At 39.8% G+C, this 24278-nt stretch overlaps 1 protein-coding gene across 1 annotated transcript in view; it reads right to left on the bottom strand.

The window, feature by feature from the left end:
• Positions 1-24278, bottom strand: part of zfpm1 (zinc finger protein, FOG family member 1) — a 112034-nt gene that overhangs the window by 43750 nt on the left and 44006 nt on the right. The window contains exons 2-3 of the mRNA XM_008412557.3: positions 12497-12643; positions 5842-5979 (exon numbers count right to left, since the gene is read on the bottom strand). Of these exons, the coding sequence (XP_008410779.1) occupies positions 5842-5979; positions 12497-12643 (285 nt within the window). The remainder of the gene's footprint in view (positions 1-5841; positions 5980-12496; positions 12644-24278) is intronic.

Raw genomic sequence — 24278 nt, 5'->3', positions numbered from 1 at the left:
AAATTAAAATTTTCATATCTAGGAATTACTGGTTTCCAGACGAGAATAATTCACTTTTTTATCATTAGAAATATAATTACCGGATTACTATTCTATGAATTTCTACAAAACACAGCTTGACGTTTATTAGTCGCAGGGTTTAAAATGAATCATAAAGTACACATATGTTTCTTAAACATGTCACTCATTAAACAGCAAAGAGGCAAAAACACATTCAGATGTTTGGTAAGTGTGGAGAACCTGAAATATGATGGGAGTGAATGAGAGTCTGGGAGAGTCGCTCTCTGCACTCTGGGCTGATTTGACAGAAAACTGAAAGTCACACAACAATGCAAGATGCACAGAGTGAAACTAGACAGAAACACCTGCATGCTGATGTATAAACTGTATATGTGGGGAAGAAACTGGGAGCGTGACAGGAGTTTAAATAAAAGAAGTTTCTGAATATTTCACTAGGTCAGAATCTAGAGTGACGTCATCACTCTAAGCTGAACGGTATAACCATAGAGAAAATTTTAATTGTGATTGTGTAAAAACTATTAAAGTCATCAAAAGGAAACTTTAATCCAGTAAAGTACAACTTTCAGTGAATCGGTTAAACTCTGAACTGTGTTTCTACTAAACAGTAAGGCTGAGCTGTGGACGTCCAAACTGTGTCCATGCTACAAACGTTAGCTTAGCATTTTTAGCTAAAGTCATGAAGACATGGATAAAAGCCGTTATAATTCATGAATCCTGAGAGAAAGCATGCTAATAGTTAAAATAAAACGTTTCTCGATATTGAACAGATTCAGATCTAGAGTGACATCATTACTCTGAATATTTCATCAGAGAAAATTGATCAAAATTGATCGGTACGGCGAAGCTACGGACTCCTGTGACTCCTATCCAGTTTCAGATTAAAGGGTAAAACTCACATGTTTTATAAATACGAAAAAATAAAGTCCACAAAACCTGATGACACAAATGTCCCATCAAACTAATCCTGTATTTTTTGGATTAGTTTATAGCAACAAGACTCGGCTTTGTGTTGAAAATATAACATATTACTCACAACATAAAGATTTTACTTCCTGAGCTTTGACTTAAAGTGTTCATTTTAATTATAAAATTCTGATTTTAAATTTTACATATTTTTTAAATTATTTTAGATGTAACATGCTAAATATTTTTATTTAACTGTCATTATTTTTGAAAATAAAATTTTTCTCTTTGCTGTTAATGGGTTTTTGTAATTTTTTTTTTGTTAAAAAAGCCCAATTTTGCTAATCATAACTGATTTTTAAAAGCAATAAATAGGCAAAACATCCAAGAATTAAAAAGTCTTTAAGTATGGAGCTGCATTTCATGGGAAAGCAAACTTTCCCTCACATGAATGTCCTCGAAATCAGCAGGAGAAACTCCAGTGATTTTAATGTGAAAACGGCTGAAATAGTGATCAATATGCAGAAATAAGAAGAGGAGAAATATTATTCAGTGATCTATGACGAGGAAACTGAAAAATTTAATAGTTCACCAGAGTGCATAGAAAGTGCTGGTTTCGTCCGACCGCAGATAAAAGCAGCACATTGTCACTTCTGGAAGGTCAGCAGATGTTTAACAAGATTATTTTCTGAGCGATACTTTCAGCAGAAATGCTCTTCATCAGATAAAAAGTGACCGATTGAAGCTTTACCGTTTCCCTGTGAACATCAAAACAACACCAACACTGTGGTTTAAATGGAAACGTCTAAACATTTAAAAACCTAAACTCCCGAGTTTTAATTATAGGATCTAAAACTTCCATCCATCCATCCATCCATTTTCTTGCACCCTTTTTCCCTCAGTGGGGTCGGGAGGGTTGCTGGTGCCTCTCCAGCCAACGTTTCGGGTGAGAGGCGGGGTCACCCTGGACAGGTCGCCAGTCTGTCGCAGGGCAACACAGAGACACACAGGACACACAACCATGCACACACACACTCACACCTAGGGGCAATTTGGAGAGGCCAATTAACCTGACAGTCATGTTTTTGGACTGTGGGAGGAAACCGGAGTACCCGGAGAAAACCCACCATGCACAGGGAGAACATGGAGACTCCATGCAGAAAGACCCCAGGCCGGGAATCGAACCCAGAACCTTCTTGCTGCAAGGCAACAGCTCTACCAACTGCGCCACTGTGCAGCCGTGGATCTAAAACTTCTAAAAGGAAAACAGTTTGCTTCATATTTAATGGTTGTATCTCTCATTTGACTCGTTTCTTCAACAAATTACAGATGACAGACGTCTTAATAAATGGAGCAAAAACCCAAAATGTTCCCCAATCATCTTGAAACATAAATCTGAATTTTTGTGGATGATTTGAAGCAGCGTTTTTGGGATTAAAACCACATGACTGCTGATGTTTTATGGCCAAGATAAGCGTTTCTGTGAATGTGGAAGAAGTACTGCAGATCTGATTAGACTTTTAATAAAGCTGCGGGGACATGGCGCACCATCAAATATTACTAAAAACAAAACGGAAGATAAAACAAAACCAAGAAACAAATTCATTTAAACGAAAACTTTAATTCATAACATGGTTTAAATAAATAGATTTCTTTTTTTTGCAAAAGCCACAAGATTAAAAGTTCCTGAAAAGTCAGGAATACAAAAATATGACTAAAAGCATCTATTTGGAAAAGCAAAAAAAAAAAACTAACTTTTTTTATGCAGCAACATAATTTGGGCCTGAATTCAGAGCAACAAGTGCAGCATTGAGGCCTCTGTTCGATATGTTAGAGCAGGTGTGTAAAGCTGCGGTCCTCGGGCCAATTTGTGGCTCCAGGACTGATTTTCTGCGGACCCTGAATATAATTTGAGAATCTTACAACCTAAATCTCTCCCAAAGCTCGGTTGGTTGATGCAGATGGAGACTTTTAAATTTAAAATAGGGCAAAATTATTACTGAAAAATGCAAATCTTACAGTGGAAAAAAGTTAGGAAGAACATAAATTATAAAAAAAATTTTAACAACCACAAAAGAATAAAAACTTTTCCACTCAAAAATCAGACTTGGGTTCATCCAAATCTGCTTTTAATTAATTTATTAAACGTGGCTAAATACGGCTGTTTTTTTAAATAACTGAACTAAAGACTCTGACATCAAGAATTAACAGTAGCTACTAAGTTGAGGTGTAATTATATTCATGTATTCCTAATATTCTGTGACATAAGTAGCTAAATGAAACTTTGCAGAATGTGCCATTTTTTATCTGATTAATTGTCAATAGATAAATCAATAACTAAAACAATAATTAATTGCAGAACAACAGTTACACTCATTATGGCTTTTTTCTTCTTCTAAAGGTTTAAAAACTCAAATCAGATTCTGACACCCCAGCAGCTCCTAATCCAAGGAGAATCTATTTATTTATCTCTAAAAAAATACATTTTATAATATTAAACTTAAATGGTTAAATGAAAAATCTGCAGACTGTGCCCACTTTTGATCAGATTAATCGATTAATCACCAAATTTAACAGATAGAAGAATCAATAACTAAAATAATCATTGGCTGCAGAACCTGATTTTTAGACATTTAGACTCATTAAGGCTGTTTTTCTACGGGTTTAATGAGAAATCAAGATTTTAACACCTGAAAAACCTGCAGAACATCCCCGTTATTTGATTAATCATCAAAATAACCAATAGATTAATTGATAACTAAAACAATCATTAATTGAATAATCTATTTTCCAGGCTCATTTAGACTCATCACGGCTGTTTTTCTAAGTGTTTAATTGAGATTCTGACAGCCCAGGACGAGCAGCAGCTCCTAATTCGAGGCGATTCGTTTTGATTTTCCAGGATTTCCTGATGAGCCGGTGAGCAGCTCGTTCGATTTAAAGTGTCTGAAAGGCAACAAGAGTGAGAAACGAGCGAAATTCCAACAGTCGGACTCGGAGATAAAAGCCTGTTTATTCCCGGAGCTGCACGGAGCTCCTCTGCGCTCATGTCACACACGTGGGGAACATTTCTTATGAGCAGGAGAAACAATGAAAAGAAGGAAAACGGACGAGGTAGGGTTTGTTAGCAGTGATGGAGAGAACGGAGGAGAAGGTGGATGGATGGAGGGAGGAAGGAGAGAGGAAGAGGAGGAGGAACGGGGGGGCTTGACGATAAGAGAAAAATTCAGACCGGTCAAAGTTTCCTTTTTGCCAATCGTGCTCCTGATAAAGACAGCGCCTGCTCCGGAGCTGATAGAGGGGCTATCTCTCTCCCTTACTCTGCCTCCCCCTTCCTCCCCTTCCTCCTCCTCCTCCTCCTCCTCAGTCAGCCGGCAGTTAGTTTGTGAGGAGGAGAGGAAAAGAAGGGCCGTATCAGTGCAGCATCATGGTGCTAGCATCAACCAGCCACCGCGCAGCAATTAATATCGCTCCAATTACTGTTAAAGGGACAAGGCTGGGACAGGACGATAATGAACACATCCTCTCTTCCCCGGCAGAGGAATTAAAACACACACACACACACACACACACACACACACACACACACACACACACACACACACACACACACACACACACACACAGGGAGAGAGAGGAGAGGCGCGCGGACGTACATAAAACGTGCACAGCTTGAAAAGGAAATAATGCGAGATAGTGCAGTAATCTTCCTGCATTGTTTAACTCATTGAAGACAACAGACAGAGAGAAATAAATAACCGAACGCAGCTCGATAAGAGAGGAAATAAATAATAAAATTATTTACTTCTTATCTGCTCTCAGCCGTGTGTGTGTTTTTTTTGTTTTTTGTTTTTTTTTTTGTTGCGACTTTAATTTGTCACATTCACGTCTGTAGCAACACAACAGGACCAGTAAGACCTCAGAGAACGAGGACACAAGAGAAGAAGAAGAACAAGAAGAAGAAGAAGAACAAGAACAAGAAGAAGAAGAAGAAGAAGAAGAAAACGGAGGCGACAATCCACTCGACAAAATGAAAGCTTTACGTTTGTTCTGAAATATAAAATACTAATGTTCAGAGCTGACAGATTCACAGCAGCAGGTTCAAATATGCAACCTGGGAAGAGAAAAACAGGAGAAGGAAAGAAGGAAGGATACAAACATGGAAAGACATAAAGACGGGAAAATAAAGGATACAAGGAGGAAAGAACGAATAAACTCCAATAAGGAAGTGTAAAAGGAAGGAAACCACAGAAGTAAATGAGAAAAACACAATGAAGGGAAAAAAGAACAAGGAAGAAATGGAAGCAAAATGCATGGAAAGAAAAGAATCAAGGACTTCCACTGGCCTAGTCAAAGTCCAGAAGTTAACATGTAGGTTTTAATTGGGAATAATGAAGGGAAGCCCGTCCACAACCTGCTCTGGCAGAAACAATCCGTTTTTAAACGTTGATGTTTTTCAGGTTTAGGTGAATTCACACCAGCCGTGTTTCGTCGGGTTTAATCAAAGTCCGGTTCGTTTAGGGAAACGAAAAAAAGCAAACTCTGGTCCCCCTAAAAACCTCGGCTTCTCTTTGGTTGAAGTGAACTCTGGTGTGGTTCGAATGCGAATGTGAACACCAAGCGGATCGGAGACCGCTCCAAAAGCAGGAAGTGGACTACAACGCAGGGCATTCTGGGTAAATACAACCAAAGCAATACCAGAACTTCTAGTACATATTTCCAGTGATCTAGTACAATTAGACAAAGAATACGTGGTAAGACTTTTGTGTTTTTACAGTGCAGTTTGGCTGATCGCAGTGTGAAAGCGAACTGCACTTTCGAAGCAATCAGATGTGAAAACAACCTCAGATTATCAAAATATAAAGTTAATTAAAATGCAGGGTGTAACCATGACTGTACCAGTGTGGCGACTCTCACCTGGACCTCTCCACTGTAACACTTCCTCCTCTTCCTCCCCTTCCTCCTCCTCCTCGCCGCCGCTCTGCACAGCAGCCGGCTCCTCCCCTTCGCCATCGTCATCGTCGGGTCCTCCTCCTGAGTCCTGCGTCCCCGACTCTGGAAACACAAAGAGCTCCAGCTGAATCCCAGCACACAGATCAAATCCCAGAGTGTGTGTGTGTGTGTGTGTATTCTTCCTTTCTGCTGATCAAAGGCAGCAGTGAAATGACTTTCTGTAACACAACGCCTCACCACACACACATGAATCCTTTGATTTTCATTATAACTCCACAGAATCAGAGAGTCGACGCTTCATCTTCAACCTTCACTGCAAAAACACAAAAATCTTACCAGGTATTTTGGGTCCAGCTCATAATGCAAATATCTAGGACGGTCACAATAATAATAATCGCATGATTTATCGCTTTTCTCTTCTTTATTTCTACCAAAAACTGGATGATAAAAGTCTTCAGTCTGGTGATTTGGTCTCAACTAAACGTTTTCGTTGACAGAAGGTTCATAATTAATTTAATTTGTTGTTTCTGTTGTTATTTTTAATCAATTTTGGCCGTTTAAAATTTCTTCCAGTGTTAAATGTTTATTAGAATTTAATATTGATCTTTCAGAATGTGTTATTATTATGCTATTGAAAAATGGTATAAAATAAAAACAATATTATCATTTATCGCAGTAACTTCAGAGACAATTTGTCATCCAGCAAAACTTGTTACAAATATCTTACTATAATTAAAATAAGATAAAACTCACAAGTAACTAATTAAAAGTATGAGGAGGTTTTAAGTTAATAATTCCTTAATATTGATGAAAACGTTCTAGTTCACTGGCAGATTATTAGAGAATCGGGAAAATATCTTATTGTAGTGAAACTTGTACTTCATAAGGACTTATTTACATAAAACAGGTGTGTCCAACGTGCGGCTCGGGGGCCATTTGTGGCCCTCTGAGTGATTTTGCGTCGTCTTCAACTGCAACTCAAGAATGACACAAATTAGCCTTGAAAGTTTAGATGCAAGTTTTTTATTAGTAATCAGGGCAAAATTAAAGCCAATTTGGTTTTCCAACAATAGAAAATGTAAAGTACAACACAAAGTATTTATCTTTTTATTACCAAGCTTTTTAACTGAAAAGCAAACTTTACTGGGCCTAAATCAGCTTTTATTTCATTTATTAAACTCCAATAAATATAGAAAGTGTATAGAAGTGTACACTTGCTATATTAAATTGCTGTAATCAAATCTTTAACTGCTTGATTTTTATTTTAGCTTGTTATTTATTTTAACATCAAACATCGTAAATGAAACATTGATAAAAAAAATCTGACGTGTAACGATGGAACCTGACAAAATGTGATGTTTCAATTTTATTGACTCAGTTCACATTTTTTTGACCCACCAGTCACTTTTGACTCTGTGATTTTGGACACCCTGCCTTAAAACAGGCTCTTCTATGTGGCTGAAAAGTTGCATGTCGGTTAGTTTTGTCTTGTTTCACAGATATTTGCACTAGAAACTCGAGCAGCTGTGTTTTTGCAGTGCTCTCCACTCGTTCCTCTTTTTGTCTGCCTTTCTCTCCCCTTCCTTCCCTGCATGAAGGCAGGTCTTGTGCAACGCTCCCTCCCTCTAATCTTTCCATCTGCTCCGCTTCCTGCCATCCCGCCGTCACCTTCAGGAGAAACTGAGGCGGCCTGTGTTGCGCTAATCAGCTCTGATATCCCCGTCATTGATCAAGCTGATTAGCCAGCCTCTTGCTGCCTGATCAAAGACATCATGGGCATGCTGGGTTCAGAATATCAGGCTGTGCGTGTGTGTGTGTGTGTGTGTGTGTGTGTGTGTGTGTGTGTGTGTGTGTGTGTGTGTGTGTGTGTGTGTGTGTGTGTGTGTGTGTGTGTGAGACACATATCAACCCTGAACTTTGCCTGCTGGTATCAGTGAGTCCATCAGACCTCTGGGCCTCTCCCTATTAGCACAAGTCATGATTCGTTAGATTAGATTGATAGTTGCATCATTGCATATCACAATATCTGACCGGGGATCTTTCTTACAACATCATCAGGCCAAGGGTCAGCTGACTGCATGGAACTGGGTCTGACACGTCAGGATTAGCCTCCTTAATAACGATAACCGGATGAAATTCTGGAGCCATCGGTTTTATTTATTTGCAGTTTTTCTGGTTGTTTTTTCTCTAAATTTCGGTCCAGGGCCGTTTCAGAGGAATGTTACAATCACTTAACTTTGAGTTATGAGTCATTAAGGCAAAAAAAAAGCTCGTCTAAGATTGTCAACACAACAAACTTTAGCAAAGAGCTGATTTTAGATTGGATCTTTAGGTGTTGTTACCAACAGGATGTTACAAAAATAAAGTTTAGCAAGATTTATTTGGCCTGAGTCAACAAAAAGTCACATTTGAGAACTTGGCAAAAAGTCCAAATTCAGCTAAAGAATTATGTTTTTTTTTCATATTTGGCCAAGAATCCGATAAACAACAACATATTTCTAAAACTGCTCATCGTTGAAGGTTTGGTTGTTTATCTAAGCTTAGATTAGGACACGTTTGTGCTCTATCTCAGTTTATCCTACCTCAAGTTAGTTTATTTTAGCTTATTTTGGTTTGTAACCCACTTCCACTAAGTTTGCCTTAGTACAGTTTGACCTGCTAAACATAATCAAGGTAAATTTAGTCTAGCTTAGCAAAGCTTGTTTTGCCTCAACATAACTAAGATTTGCTTTCGCTCAGTTTAGCATTTCATATTATAAATTACATCAACTGAGTTCAACCACAGCTAAGCTTTGTTCCCATTAGATTATCCTAGCGTAGCTTACATGCCCTGGCTCAGCTTTCCTCACTGAAGAAATTTTAGATAGGTTAGCCTAATTTAGCTTAGCTAGCTAAATTAGTTAGCTTAGCTTTCATTACTTTCATTTATCCTGGCACATCATACCTAGCTGAGCTTAAGCTAGCCGAGTTTTACTGACTGGCAGATTATTTCACTTATAACACAGGGAAAATGTCTTGTAATAAGAGAAATTATAATAATTCGCTAATGGAACTAGTAATTTTTCATGATTATTTATGAACTACTGACTTAAAACAAGCTCATATTTCGTGCTAAAAAGTTACGTATAAGTTAGTTATCTCTTAATCAAGTGAACGATATTTACCTAAAAACTAGACCAGAGTTATTGGTACATCGTACCAATAACTGTGTTTGGTACACTGTGTTTTTGCAGTGTACAAACCTAACATGTTTTTGGTCAAAGGATGTTTTTAAAAACTTGTCATCCGAGCCTGAAAACTTAAATCTGTTTTTCTCCGAGTCGTTATAATCGCCTTCGCCATTCTAAAAACTCCAGACTTCAACTTCCTCCTTTCTCCTCTTCCCCCAAATCCCGCCCAATCTGCGGCCCCCGCCCCGATAACGCCGCAGCCGTGTGCACAAAGGCCATGTTTACCCTTGCATTCCCGCTCCGATAAACAGCGATAGCGCCCGATCGATACGGGCCATAAACGCCCCGTGACGCCTTCGCGCTCCGTCGTTATTAACGAAAGAGTCGAGAGGCCGCTTAAAAAAAAAAAGAGAGACGCAGACATCCAGTTTCACGTCACGTCCACTTTCCAACCGTTTCAAATCCTCACACAAGATGTACTGTACGCACACACACACACACACACACAGCTCCCCCCTTGCCTAAACAGTGCCATTATTTTCAGCTATAAATCACATTGAATGGCACATTGATTTTATCCTGCAGGGGCTGCAGCACGAGGGGAGCTGCAGACACAGTTATTGCGTTTAATATTATCAATATTATCTCCCATATCATCTGAGACAGGGAGGCAGGTATCAGGAGGAGTCGACAGACACTTTTCTGCCAACTCCCACCCCCCTTTTCTTCGCCCTCCCTCCTCTTCCTCCCCCCTCAGCGAGGCAGTTTCCATCAATCTGATAAGCTGAACTTCCCCTGTCACACCTGCAGGGCAAAGTCACCCAGCATTCTCTCGCCTCCCAACTCCGACAGCCCTCCGACTTTATCCTTTGTGTGCTTGAATGTTTCCTTTCTGCTACATGCTAAATGGTCCGATCGCATGCAGCCCCCTCTGACCCCGGTTCCGGTTCTACGCAACACGGGTCAGATCCACCAACAGGACTCACTAAACGGCATCCCAGACACTTTTTGGTGACGTTTCTTCCCATTGTTCTGGGTTATTCCAGTTATTGTAATGAATAAAAACCCAAAGCAATCGTCTCCACCGCGTGCAATAAAGACGTCATATTTTTATTTTATAAAGCAAACAGCGCTCCTTTTGTTAAGCCAACAGGCAGAGAGCTGTTAAATTACACGGACAGATACAAAGCAGCGAATCCTGACTGTGAAGAAATGACTGTTGCTGCTAATCCGGTGTATAGTCTTGAGCTGTTTATCACGATGAAACCCGAGATTACCGCCTCTGTCGTTTGTTCCTTTACGCCTCACGCACACTTTTTCTATCACCGCCCATCACACTCTGATGAAAAACTGCAAAAAGAGACAGAAAAAAAATCAGTTTGCAAGACAAAAAAAGATATCTAAAAAATTCCCGCTGATTGGCTCAGACGTTGGTACGACAATTAGAGGTCAGGAGGAGGTGACGTGCCGACTTATCGGGCCAGAAGTGGATTTTTATCACACTTCCTGTGATGTGTAAAAATGATTGTTTGAAGAAGAAGAAGAAAAAAAGGAACTTGTTGTTTTTGCAGGTCGCTGCAACTGAAGAGCAATTCTGAGAAAAAGAGGAAAAGAAAAGAAAAAAAAAAGAGAAGAGACGTGCAGAACAGATGATTCTTAATAAACGACGCTTTCGATGAACGTTAATAAACCGGCGGCGAGCGCTCAGCCTCTGACTGCTAGAATGTGTTTTTCTTGCTAAAGTTATCAGGCTGGTTATCACTGTGTGTGTGTGTGTGTGTGTGTGTGTGGGTGTGTGTGTGTGCGCGCGCGTTTGTTTGTAAAACCTTGTGGGGACGATTTTCCTGACACTACGTTGTGGGGACCAATTGCTCCTTGTGGGGACCGAAGCCTGGTTCCCACAAAGGGAAACCCTGTTTTAGGGTCAGGGGTCAGAGTTAGGACTAAGGTGTGAATTGAGTTTTGGTTAGGGTTAGGAATGTGATGGTTAGGGTTAGGAAAAGGGTTTAGGCTGTAGACGCGAATGGAAGTCAATGGAAAGTCCCTACAAAGATAGCCACGCAAACGTGTGTGTGTGTGTGTGTGTGTGTGTGTGTGTGTGTGTGTGTGCGTGTGTGTGTGTGTGTGTCGTCCAGATGGCGGATAACAGGCCCTGCCTTTATTAGCCAGCGCTGGCCTGATAACGACCTGGTATTGATCCCAGGTTGAAAGAGCAGGTTCGTCAAACATGGCTGATTTACAGAGAGCTGATAATGGCAGCGCTGGGCAACCGAGGAACCCCGGAGAGGAGAAAGAGGAGTAAATCAACACTGTGATGATGAAGGAGGCGTGTGTGTGTGTGTGTGTGAGGCCTAAACACATGCACAAACAGGGAAAAATGGACGCCAATTCGGTTTGCTATCGACAAACTGGCTCACATGTGAGGCATGCCTGAGTTCTCTCATCTTCTTCTTCTTCTTCTTCTTTTCATTTAATCAGCACATAACCCACCGCTCACCTCAAATGTGCGCGCACACACACACATACACGTTGGGCTAATCTCTAATCTGGTCTCGATTAGCACCTGACCGAATTTCCATGGGTTTATCAAACCAAGCCAACCAGCAGACGCTTATCAGCCTCAGCCCCCAAAATTTCACAAGAGCAGAATTTTTATTTTTTTTTAGATTAAAAACGAAACACAGCCGGTTGAAATCTTGAATAAGTCAAAAGAATATGAGAGAAAACTCTGATATCACAAGGCAGGAGATGGTGATGGAGGTGGAGAGGTGGGGGGGGGGATTTGGGATAAGAGGGCGGACTAACCGGAGGCCGCCGAAATGTTTTCTTCTTCTTCTTGTTTTTCTTGGAAGAGATAAAAGAGTGACACGTGTGGAAGTTACAAGCTCATAACGGCGCGGCAGCCATTTTCCCTGCATCTCTGCAGGACATAGCAGGTCTGCTGACAGATAACAGGTCAACTTTGGTTGACTCGCAGATTGATGTGGAGATAAACGTCGGAAAGGTCACCGATGCACCGATCCGATATTAACATCGATTCGGTTTTAAATATCTGAAATGAAGCCAAACCTTTCCTCTCCACCCCTTTGTTTTGTTTTTTTTTTAAGCAACTGTGAGGCATCACAGTGAAACCTTAAACTGCTGCGGGGGCATTTTACTCAACAGGTCGTTGCTAGGCAACCAGAGAATGAGTGGGTCGCTGGGCAACCAGAGAATGAGTGGGTCGCTAGGCAACCAGAGAATGAGAAGGTCAGTTGATTCCAACATTTCTTAGCTCGATGTGAGAGGCTGAGCAGCTAAAGTCTTTCCTCTGCCTACATCTCCCAGAATGCTGTGTGGCTCTGGATCAGATATTCCATATACTGAATAATCTATCAGACGTAAATACTGATATTGATCATATACGTGTCGGATGGATGGATGGATGGATGGATGGGCGGTGGTCTGACCTTCGTTGTAGAGCGCCGTGTACGATGGCGGGCTGCAGCTGTCTCCTTCTGCCGAGTCCTCTGGATCCGAGGCTCCGCCCTCCTCGCCTGAGAGGCTCGGCGTGTCCGCTGTGTTTTCCTCTCCGTCGTCCAGATCCCCGTGGGAACCTGAGACCAAGAAAATAAGAACACAAAAATCAACTTTAGTCATTTTATTAATTGTTGTTATCCGTTTGTTTAAATTGGAGTCGTGTCCTGAAAACTGGATTTTCAGGACACGTTATTTATGAGCTTCCTTCATTTTCAGCTAACGAAAACATTTAAACATGACATTTAAAATTATAATATTACATCAGACCAATACAAAAATGTGGGCTTAATGTAAAGTATGTTTTATACTTGCTTAAATGTCATTATTTTCAAACAGGACTAATGACGTAAAATCTAATTTATTAAATATGACTGCACTGCATGAAGATTTGGCTCATGACAGGGAACTTTTAAATCTCAGGGTACAGTGCTGGTTTGATAGGTATCCAACCAACTGAACTCAGTTCTCACTGGATAAATCACCTTTTACATCTTCATTTCTATGAACTCAGATTTGACAACACCTCTGTACATCCTCAGTTTACTTTCTCTTACTCTCTTTTTTTACTTAATTGCCAAAAATTTGGGGGGAAATGGCGACAAATATAAAAAGAGATCACAACTGAAGTGTAAAAAAGCAAAGCTTACATTATAAGACACTTTTGGATTTTAATTGCAAATTAAATGCACTTGCTTCATTTATTTATTGATTTAATGAATATTAAATCAATGTGTTTAGCTCAGCTATAAATTGTGACTGATCTGAAAACATTTTGTTTTTCCTGAAGCTCTGCAAACCAGCATGACAAAGATGGATGCCTGAACTGTAGAGGGAAAAAATTAAAGCCCTTAACACAGATATTTATATATATTTTAAATACAGTAATTCAGAAACGGGCTTCAGGATTGGACACGCTGAACGGTTTAATCCAGAAGATTAATAGCACGAAGCCGAAGGGAACCTCTGAGCCAAATGACAGTATACCTAAAATTACAGCTAAAAGAGTGATTAGTGCCGGGCTGATCGCTATCAATTACAGTCCCATAATCCCTGCTGACCAGAGTAATTATACAGTACTTTTGATCTATTTTAGCCTGTTTGAAGATTACACCCACAAAAAAAGAAGAGGAAGTAGTCAGTTAATATGGATTTAAAGTGACTTTCATTAATGATGCTCTCTCTATAGGATGGATCTTTTAACAGATCCAATATTCTCTCATATTTACAGCCTGCTACACACACTCTCTCTGATGAAGATGATTTTTCTGAGTGAAACAAATCCCGACACAGATCCAGGATTTTTTATTTATGTATTTTTTTTTCTTCCAGTCCTCGATCCAGAACAGGTCGCAAATTAATTTCCAGGCGTCTGCGCAGACCGGCGGACCGGGCGAGCAGAGGGGAGGGGGTTAGCGGGTTGTTTCTAAAGCCGTGACTGGGGGGCGTATATATTTACAATGCTGGAACAAAAGGAGTCTATAATCTATACAAAGCACACAACAATACCCGTGAATAAAGCAGCTTGTAGAAAAAGGGAGAGGCAATTTTTCTAATTCTGTTAATTTCACTTCCAAAGCAATTAAAAGCAGGCAGAGATAATGCCGGGAAACAATCGGCGGCTGACAAAGTGTTTCTGTCTTTGTAAATGAAACATCTTTAGGCTAATTTCAACTTCCACGCCTGCATGGTTCACTCTAATTTCAGATAAAAAATTAACAGCAGATTTGGACCTTCATATTAAAAAAAAAAAAAAAAGGAGAGAGGAGGAGAAAGAAAGAGAAAGAAAGAAAAAGATCGATTCGGTGTGGAAAATATTTTTAGAATTAGCTCCATGTCGTCCAAGCTTTTGCTCCATCTAATTTTCCGTATCTGGAAGGACATTTTCATACAATTAATTTCACTTTAATCAGAGTTGTACAAAGGGACTTCTGTGTGTAAAATTCCAATTATAAATCCTGTTCAAACTGGAAGTTTAAATTATGATTCCTCCCCTCGTTAGAGCTGCGGTTTAATGAATCAATCGCTGCATCGCTGCTTTTACACATCAAATGGTGTGGAAAACTCCCAGCTCCGCTTTCCGCCTCCTTTTATCCCGGCAGAAATATCTTCCCCTTTTCTTTCTTCCTCTTCCGGTGTCGGACAGTTGGCAGAAGGGCCTTTCGATAAAGTGAGCCATGTTCTACTTCATTTACCAGTCTCAAACTTAAAGTCGTTAATTGCTACAGCGAGATATCCTAGAAAATTGGGACTGAACTCCTTCCAGAGATGGAGGAATAACAAGAAGACTTATTCCAAACGCGTCTCATCAATTAAACTGGGAATTATCCGGCTTTCCAGGATCTGAGAACACCTCGAGCTGTTCCTGTTCTGGAGCCAAGAAAACTTTCACAGGGTTTCTGCAGGTTTCAACAACTCAGATTTAAGACTTTTTAAGACAATTATGAGTGGAATTTAAGCCCTTTATCTCCACAGAAATGTTCAAACTTCCTCCAGCCAACTGGTGATAAAATTTACACTTACTGATAGAAGCAGGAAAAGTTAGCTAGCTAGCAAGGGCATATTAGCAGCTAGCTAGCGCTAGCTTTTTATGAAATCTGCATTAAAGATCCAAAACTGTTTGGCTTATTTATTAATAAATGAGAGAATTTTCAAAATTGTTGGATCATCAGTTGTTTTCCGTTTTGTTGGCCATATTTTTTTACCGTTCTTATTTGTGGTGAGGAGTCCTAAAAATAATTTCGAGGGCCACAAATGGCCCCTGAGCCACATTTTGGACACCTTGGAGTCACGGAAAGCAATAAAGGTGTCTTAGTACGACTCAATGTTTAACCTGACTGAAAACTCCCATGAAAAGGAAAAAAAATACATAGAATACACAAGATTAAAGGTCAATTTATCTAAACAAATTTAAGACATTTACGGCCATAATTTTAGATAAATTAATGTAATTAATGTTTATGGATACGTGGGCCAGATTTCGCTCCATCTCTGGATCATATTAGCGCTGCACCAACACGAGATGAAACAAACTGTATAATGAGTCAAAGTTCAGCGTCTGTTTTTCCCAAACACTAATTTGGTTTGATCGTTTCACATACCGATGCCACTGGAGATTAACCAATCTGCCTTTTCTTGACTAATTTCAATTTGGGTTTTTCTTTGAGGTTTGGACTTGGTTCTGAATTTTGATAGATCCTGATCATCTTTTCATAGAGCTACAATGTGCAACGGGGGGGGGAGACACATCAGGTTCTTTTTTTGATGGAGATAACAGCTTATAATCAAACAGGAAATCAAGAAATTCAAAGATTACGGCAAATTTACGCACCAAAGCCTTTATCTGATTTTATTAACTCAGAAAAACTCCAGCAAAGCTGATTCAAAGTAGCAAAGGATCTTAGTTATGGTGCATTTAATGAATTTCCAACATTATAAATTAACTGGTGATTTGAAAAATGTTTCAGTTTTACACTGTAGCTCCAGTTCACTGGGTAAAAGTTTGGGAATGATTCTGTTACATTCTTAACATAAAGAGTGTTTTACTCCACTTTCCCTTTCTCCTTAAGCCGCTCATCTGACTGTGTGAAAAATACAAATCAAAACAAATCTTGAACTCTGAGTTTCAGAACATTCCAGCAGTCGCACATTTAATTTTTTAAGTGTTAACAATATTTTACGTAGGATAAATGAGACATTTAAGAGACTCTTCAGTTGTAGTTTGGAAAGGAACATGAGGAACTGAAATAAAATGGAAGTGAATGAGAGCTGGGGTGTGTGAACTCTGTGCTCTGGGCTGATTTAACAGAAAGCTGTAAGTCCTACAGGAGTGGGAGTCACACTGAGTGAAAGTAGAGAAAAATACCAACATTTTGATGTATAAACTGTACGCGTGGGACGGAAACTGGTGGCATAAAAGGAGTTTGAATAAAAAAAGTTTCTGAACATTTCACTGGGTCAGAATCCAAAGTGTGACATTCTGAACATTCTAGGGCAAAATCTGAAAATTTTCAATTATTTAAATTGTGATTGTGTAAAAACTGTGAAAGTTATCAAAAAGAAACTTTAATCCAGTAAAGTACAACTTTCTGTGAGCTAATTAAAATTTGAACAAAGTTTCTACTGAAAAGTATGGCTGGGCTGTGGAGCTCTGAACAGTTTTCCAACTGTGGTCTGTGCTACAAACATTAGCTTAATGTTGATGTTTTTAGCACATTTCAAGCTATTGAGTGTCATTTGTGATGTTTTTTAAGCTCCGATGAGAAGCAAGAAGCTGTAAACCATAAAGAGGAGAACGCAGCTAATAGCAATAAATGTCACAAAGGTTTCCATTGGCTTGCAGTTTAGCATCAGACTGAAAAACTTAATAAGAATTTGTTGAACTGAGAGGATGTGAAAATAAATGATTGATTCATGCAGTGATCGTGTTACTTCACTGATCATATGATCAATACAGCAAAGACAGAAAATCTTACCAAGTAATTTTGGTCCAGTTTCTAGTGCAAATATCTGAAATAAAACAAAACTAACTCAAAGGTAGCTTTTTATAGAGGCTTGTTTAGAGTAAATAAATCCTTAATATTGATGAAGAACTAGCAGCTCCACTGGCAGATTGTTTAATTTATGACATGGGAAAATGTCTTGTTTACAAGTGAAATAATCTGCCAGTGGAACATTTACGTTTTCATCAATATTAAGGACTTATTGACGTAATTTTTTGCTAAAAAGACACTTGAGTTAGTTTTGTCTTATTTAAAGTGCACCAATTTATTTGCACTAGACGTCAGACAGAATACTTGTATACTTGTTAAGATTTTGTGTTTTTGCAGTGAAATCAGCTGCTTTCAGCGGACGGTCACCGATATTGAGGGAAAACTGAAAAAGCTGAAAGAGTTCCTGAAGGCGACTCTTGATTTTTCTTCTTCTATGGTTTATTTCAGCTACATGGAAGACAGGTGACAGCACTGTTCCCACTCTACAAACCTGCTTATTCAATCCAGACCAGGTTTTTAATTGGATGGAAATGAAAAGCTGACCAACAAGCCAGATAAAGAATCAGCTGATAAATAAAAGACGAAAAATATTTTCAACAGTCGTTCAGATTTCTGTCTTATTATCTGGACATTCTCAGGCGCTAAATGAAGCAGACTGATGTATTTCAGGCAAACGGTTCCTTTAAGCTGAAGACGAGCAACTTCTGGCTCCGAGTTAACATGAATAAAATTCCCGTCCTCACAGAGATTAGACGGGAACAGATACGGAGCCACGGGAATACTAGAAAACTGGAGAGCAGCTGTCTGTCTCGGAGACGCGACGAGAGGCGGAACAAAGTGCTGCGGCTGATGAAGGAGCTGAAGATGCTGCTTTATTAACTCTGGGTCCACATCAAACCTGCAGCTTGGCTGATTAAACACAGAGACAAGGCACATCAAACCTGCACGCTCAACAAGCTGATTAAACAGACGGCAGCCGAGCCGCCGCCGCCGCCACCGCGGCGCAGAAAAGACATCAGACCTGAGAGCTGCAGAAGAAGAATCACAGACTCCTGAAGAGAAACATGAAAAGAGCAAATTCAGAGAGAGAGAAAGGAGGCGAAGATGAGGAGGAGGATGGTACCTGACACAGAGTCAGGCGCTGGAGAGGAGCCACTTATTGATCAGAGTCACGAGGAAACGCTCCTCATCAACTTTACACTTTAAACATTTCCTTCAGCGCTGCAGCGATCATATCGCCGATCCGTGACAGCCTCCGACGCTCAGACTAAACAAAGCAGTTCAACCGGCATGAAAACACAAACTTTCTGTTTAAATTTCCAAATGAAATCTGTGGAAATGGAAAAAAATGAAACAGAGATATTTAATGAATGCCTGAGAAATGATTGGCTGAACGGTCGCAGGTTCAAATCATCTTCAGTGGTTTCACCTGAAGCTTCACTTCATCACAGGAAGCCGCTTTGAAAAAGACTGAAGGATGAAATTTGATGTTTTCCTGCAGGTTTCCACAACTCATAATTAAGACCATTATGAATGTAAATTAGCCACAAAAGTCTCATAATTATACAAGATTTAATAGTTCTGCTGAGACAAATGTAAGACATGATTAATGTATTTAAGGTCAACTTTAAGTTTTTAAAACTGAATTTAAGATATTTTAAGATCATAAATGGAATTTAAGACCAATAACGCCACAAAAATGTATGAACTTTGTCCAGCCAACCAGCAATAAATTTGCATTTATCCATCATAAATACAAAAAAGCTAACTAGCTAGCAAGGACATGCTAGCAGTGAGTAACTTGGTTCCCTCAAAAGCCCAACCAATACATAAAGAATATATGAGATTAAATCGCCTGCCAAGACAAGCCATTAATGTATTTAAGGTCAACTTACTTTTTAAAAATGAATCATTTAAGTTCTTAATTTTAAATGTGTGAATTTAAGACTTCAAACAAATAACCACTGAACGACACAAAAACCTCTTAAAAAGGTACAGAGTGCAACTCATGAAATGTAAACAAATATGGAGCAGCGTCAGATTTTAGGGGTTTTAAAATGTTTCTTTTGTTGTTAGTCCAAATTACGAATAACTTCTCCCACTAACGCTAGGCTAGCATGTTTGTTTTGGTTGTATTTACCCAGAATGCTCTGCACTGTAGTCCACAGGTTCCGGTACAATTGGCGTTTGAATATGCTTTCGAACCTGATCAGAGTTCACTTCAATCGAATCGAAACCGAGGTTTGCAGGCGGACCAGAGTTAGCTTCAGAGTTCAATCATGTCTCTCCAAAGGAACCGGACTTTCTAGGCAAACGAACTGGAGGTGGATCAAAGCGGACCAAACCGGGCTGGTGTGAATGCTGCCCAAGTTCATTCTAACCGTCAGCCTGTGGAAAAATGAAGCTTTAAGTAAAGAAGTGAAGCTCTTGCAGACTTTAAGAGACCCGGATCTTCTGCCGCGGCGTGGCGTGTCGCGGCGCGCAGTGTGGCGTGGCGCGCATTGTGGCGTGGAGCGCGGCGCGCATTGTGGCGTGGAGCGCCGCGTCCACAGAGCTGTTTACTATGAAACAAACTAATAATGGGTGATAATTATCCTGCAGCCATGCACACATCAAAGGAATGAAAATAAATGTTTTAGAGGGAAATAAAGTGAAAAAGCTGCACTTTTTTCCTCCCTCTCTCTCTTTTTCTTTCTTCCTGACCGACTATCAATCATTCCTTCATATCCTCTCTTCCTCCTCTCTCCATTCCCCTGTCCTCTTCTCTCCTATCACTGGAGCTCTCACTCCATCACCTACCCTCCCTGTCTCCCCTTCATCCCTTTTTTTGCCCCCCCGCCCCCCGTGCTGCAGAAAGCGCGGTGACTGGGAGCGTCACTCTGCGCGGATAGCTGCGAGCCGTTGGCGGTTATCGGCTCCTGCAGACTCTCTCTGCCGGTCTGATCTGTCTCCTCTTCATTAAGCAAATACGCCGACGTGGAAATGAAAACATAATAGCTATTTGATTTCCAGAGAGATATTTTGCATATTGGTTCGGAGCTGATAGCGGAATTTCATCAAGTCGTTTTTTTTTTTTTCTTCTTCTTCTTCTCCTTCTCCCTCTCCCGCCACCACTGCCGCCTCCTCCTCCTCTTCCTCCTCCTCCTCCTCCTCGCTGCTTTAAAAACTGAATTACTGAGCTGGGCCGGCTTTCAGCTAAGATTTCTTTACATTGCTGGGAAGTGGGGGGAAAAAAAATCCGGCTCCCCAGGAAGACTACTTAAATGATTAAATATCCCCCCACCATTCCCATCTTTTCTTTCCTCCCTCTCTTTTTGATAAGGAGGAAGAAAATTTAAAGAATTCACAGTGCTTTAGGTTGACGGTACTAATCAGAGATAGCAGTGAGAAAATTAACTCCTTAATGAGCAGAGTCGTCTCTCTGATAAAGGTCCGGGATGGGGAGACGGCGGGGCGAGCCGAACCCTGAGAGAAGGACACAAAGAAACGGAGAGATGGGAGAGCCGATGGAGGGATGGAGAACAGACAAAGGGAGGCTTAGTTTCCTCTTCCTCCTCTTCCTCTGAGGAGCGCGTTTCTGCTTCTCAGGTGGAGATAGCAGGTGATACGGCTCTCCCTCCCGCTTCTGACGGACGGACGGACGTCCGGTGGTGGGGTATCCTCCACGGCCCCCAGAGGAAGAGGAGGAGGAAGAACAAGCTGATAGTCTGGAAGCTCTCAGGAGGAAATAAATCTCCCCGCTGCCGCTGCGTGTTGGACACCATGTTGCTTTGGACCCGCCTGTCACGATAACCAACGATTCTGGACATTATCCCAGGAGATATCGCGATAAACGATGATACTGATTGTTTTGAGATCATTTCCAAGTAATGTAATGGTGAACACTGCAAAAACGGAACATTTTACCAAGTATTTTTGGTCTAGTTTTTAGTACCAATATCTTAGTGCACTTAAAATACGACAAAACTAAGTAACTTTTCAGCAAGACATAGGAGCGAGTGAATTATTCCTTAATATTGATGAAAAAGTACTTGTTCCATTGCAAAATTATTTCATTTATAAGAAGGGAAAAGTTAAAAATGCTCACAGAAAGTTGACTGACCTGGTTTTTTGTCTGGTTTTATAGTTTTTACAGTTTAAGTTTCGTTAATTTTTCAGATTTGACCTCAGAATGTTCAGCTTACATGTGATTCTGACCCAGTGAAATATTCTGACTCTTTTCTTATTTAAACCACTTCCACGCCCACAGCCTCATCTCCACATGTACAGTTTATACATCGAAACGCAGATATTTCTGTCTGCTTTCACCCAGTGTGTGTCTCACTGCTGTGGGACTCTCAGTTTTCTGTCAAATCAGCCCAGAGAGCAGAGAACACTCACCCAAGCTCTCAAGTTTTCTATCCAAACTGAAACTGAAGAGTCTTTTTTACTGCCGTTTCTCCAACATAAAACAAACAAATATGTCAATATGACTTACAGTTTTTGAAAGAATGTTTTTTTCTGCGTTTGTTAGCTTTTTTTTTCCAGAAAAAGTTGGAAATCGCCATAGCAACCAGCGACTCTGCCTTTTCTTAAGGTTCTCAGGTTGCCCGATTTTGGGCCCGTTTCTGCTGTCGGCTGTTTCTGCAGTTACTCTGTAGACATGCAAATCACTTTTTCATGTGACTGGTGTCCTAAAGAAGTCTGTTACAGATGTGGATGTATTTCAAGAGCAATGTTTGGGTTTATGTTTGTCTGTTTATGATCCATAAAGTAATAAATCTTATCATCATCACAATAGTATCACAAAATCTTGTGATAAAACTTTAAGTCCGTATCAACCAGGCATTTCTAAGTAACATTTGCATCTTATGTAAAGACCTTTTGTTTTTTTGTCAAGCATGATGTAAACCCTCAGAAAAAACAGAATGATTTCCAAATTAGTTTAATCTGCTGCATCAACCTCGAGTAACAATAACCCGGATCTTTAAACCGGTTTTTAGTTCTGGTTCTGTTCATATATTACCTGCTGATGGTTGATGATTGAGCTGCCAACAAAAAACTGGACTCAAACTATTTCTTTACAAGGTGAAATTTTCAGGCTAAGCTTTGTGCAACATGTGGAGTCACTCAATCTGGGAGGATTAATAAATAACTAACAAAAGAAGACATTTTTCTCTGCCTCGTTCTGGAAAAGTTCACAGATCAGTTTGCTTGTTCAGGAGCAGGAACTGCAGCAAAGTCAACAGCTCCTGCAACACGCCGGCCTTCCTCAGAAACACTGCATCCTGACACTGACCCCAGCAGTCAAAGGTCACCATAACTAAGTTAGCTGGACCATAAATTGTCCCAGAAGTTGTTGCTGTTTGAAAACATTTAAAAGTAATATAATGGTAATGGTATAAAAATGCACGGGTGCGTTGTCAAATAACAAACTTTAAATTCTGACAAACATTTAACACTGAAAGATATTCCAAATATCCAAAATAAATAAACAAAACAGAAAAAACAAATGAAATAGATACTGCAGTTTTGTCCTAAAGCACCAGACTGAAGACTTCAGTCATCCAGACACAGGAATAAAAATAATCGTTCAAATGGAAATTATTGAGCTTATTTTCATCATGTGATTAACTGATTTACTGCGACTCAGAAATGATTAAAACTGGATCTGATCTGGTGTTTCTGGGTGTGAACTGGACCTGTTTGTCTTCTAAAGTGAACTTAGACGGCGTTCTTGGATCTAAATAAAGTGACTTTTGTGTTTTCAGAGTGAATTTCCTGGAGTCTGGATGCATAGCTGAACGTCATTCATCATCTTTGGTTTCATGGCAGAACAAAAGGCCACACTGAGTGCTAACGAAGACGGCTGAGATGGAAAGATAACACTGAAGATGATGCATTTCAGCAGATTTCATCACTCATTCGATGCATTTCCCTCAGCTTCCTGCTGCACTTCTGGCAGCACTTTGCATGAAATGCACGCATTTGCTGCAGGCGACCGAACGGGATCCGTCATATCTCTCTTCGTCTCCCCAAACTCCCAGGTCAGGAATGCACCGTTTGGGTTTCCTGCGCCGCCGCCGCAGCTCGCAGCGTGCAGGATCAAGCTTTCCCTCGGGTGTTGTGTTTCACAACCGTTTCTTCTCTGGCAGCACTTCAGACGCTGCTGCCCGTCACCGACTGCTTCATTTTCCCTCAAGGACGCCTCCATCCCCCTGTTCCTCCCACACGCACGCCGAGCGGCATTCTGGTGCTCTGAACGGATTCCTCATGGAAAGTGAACATGTGTGCGTCGTGATAAGACTGTGTGTTGCTTTAATCGTGAAGTGAAACATTTAGATTCAGGCCTGATTAAAAGAAAAGGCCTTTCTGCATGATGTTAACAAAACGCTGAAGGGCGGATAAACGCGGCGCATCACAAACAAACCAGCTCTGAGCGATCTGCAGTTTTATTGACTCATGTTTAAAAGAGCTTCACAGAGTAAACTTTTCCAGGGAAATTCATCCTGAAGTATCCGGCAGCAGCAGCATCTTTGTAATCTGATCTGTGTGTTTAATTTCTCATCCTAGAGGATCAAGAGATAAACGAGTTCATTTACATCCGATTTAATCCCAGAACTCATTCAGTTGAAGTCGATTCTCCTCATGTGATGTTTGGACTTCCTGACAATAAATACAATTAATATCTGAGCATTAAAAATTATCCATAACCTCCTTAGTAAGTAAAAAAAACCCCAGCAAAAAACAATGTAAACATTTATAAATACATAGATAAAACTTAATATATTATAAATAATTTAATAGTATTAATAGTGCCTTTACTGATGCTATAATTTATTTAGAAATGTTCTGAATATTTTTATAAATAATTATAATGAATAATTTAATATTATATATGGTTTATTTAATGATATAAAAACAATATTTATTTCATAAATGATATAAAAAACATATATAAATTTATAAATATCATAGATATAATTATTAGAAGGGTTTTTAATATTATATTACTATTATTACTTGTTATATTATTTTGGTATCATATATCTATTTAATTATCCCATAATTATTCTTTCATTTATTTTTCAATATTTTTATTCACTTTTTCAATTATTTACTCAGAGCTTTCAGTAAAATTAAACTGTGATACATACAAGTTTTTTGTGTGTAATTATAATTTATTTGAAAAAAAATTTTTGGAACACCTATAATACGTATTTTTAATTTTTAAAATACATAG

Source organism: Poecilia reticulata, chromosome 6 (assembly GCF_904066995.2).
Source record: "Poecilia reticulata chromosome 6, P_reticulata-male-v2, whole genome shotgun sequence".
Taxonomy (NCBI): Eukaryota; Metazoa; Chordata; class Actinopteri; order Cyprinodontiformes; family Poeciliidae; genus Poecilia; species Poecilia reticulata.
Note: the sequence above shows the minus strand (reverse complement) of the source record. Positions and strands in the feature narration are given on the sequence as shown.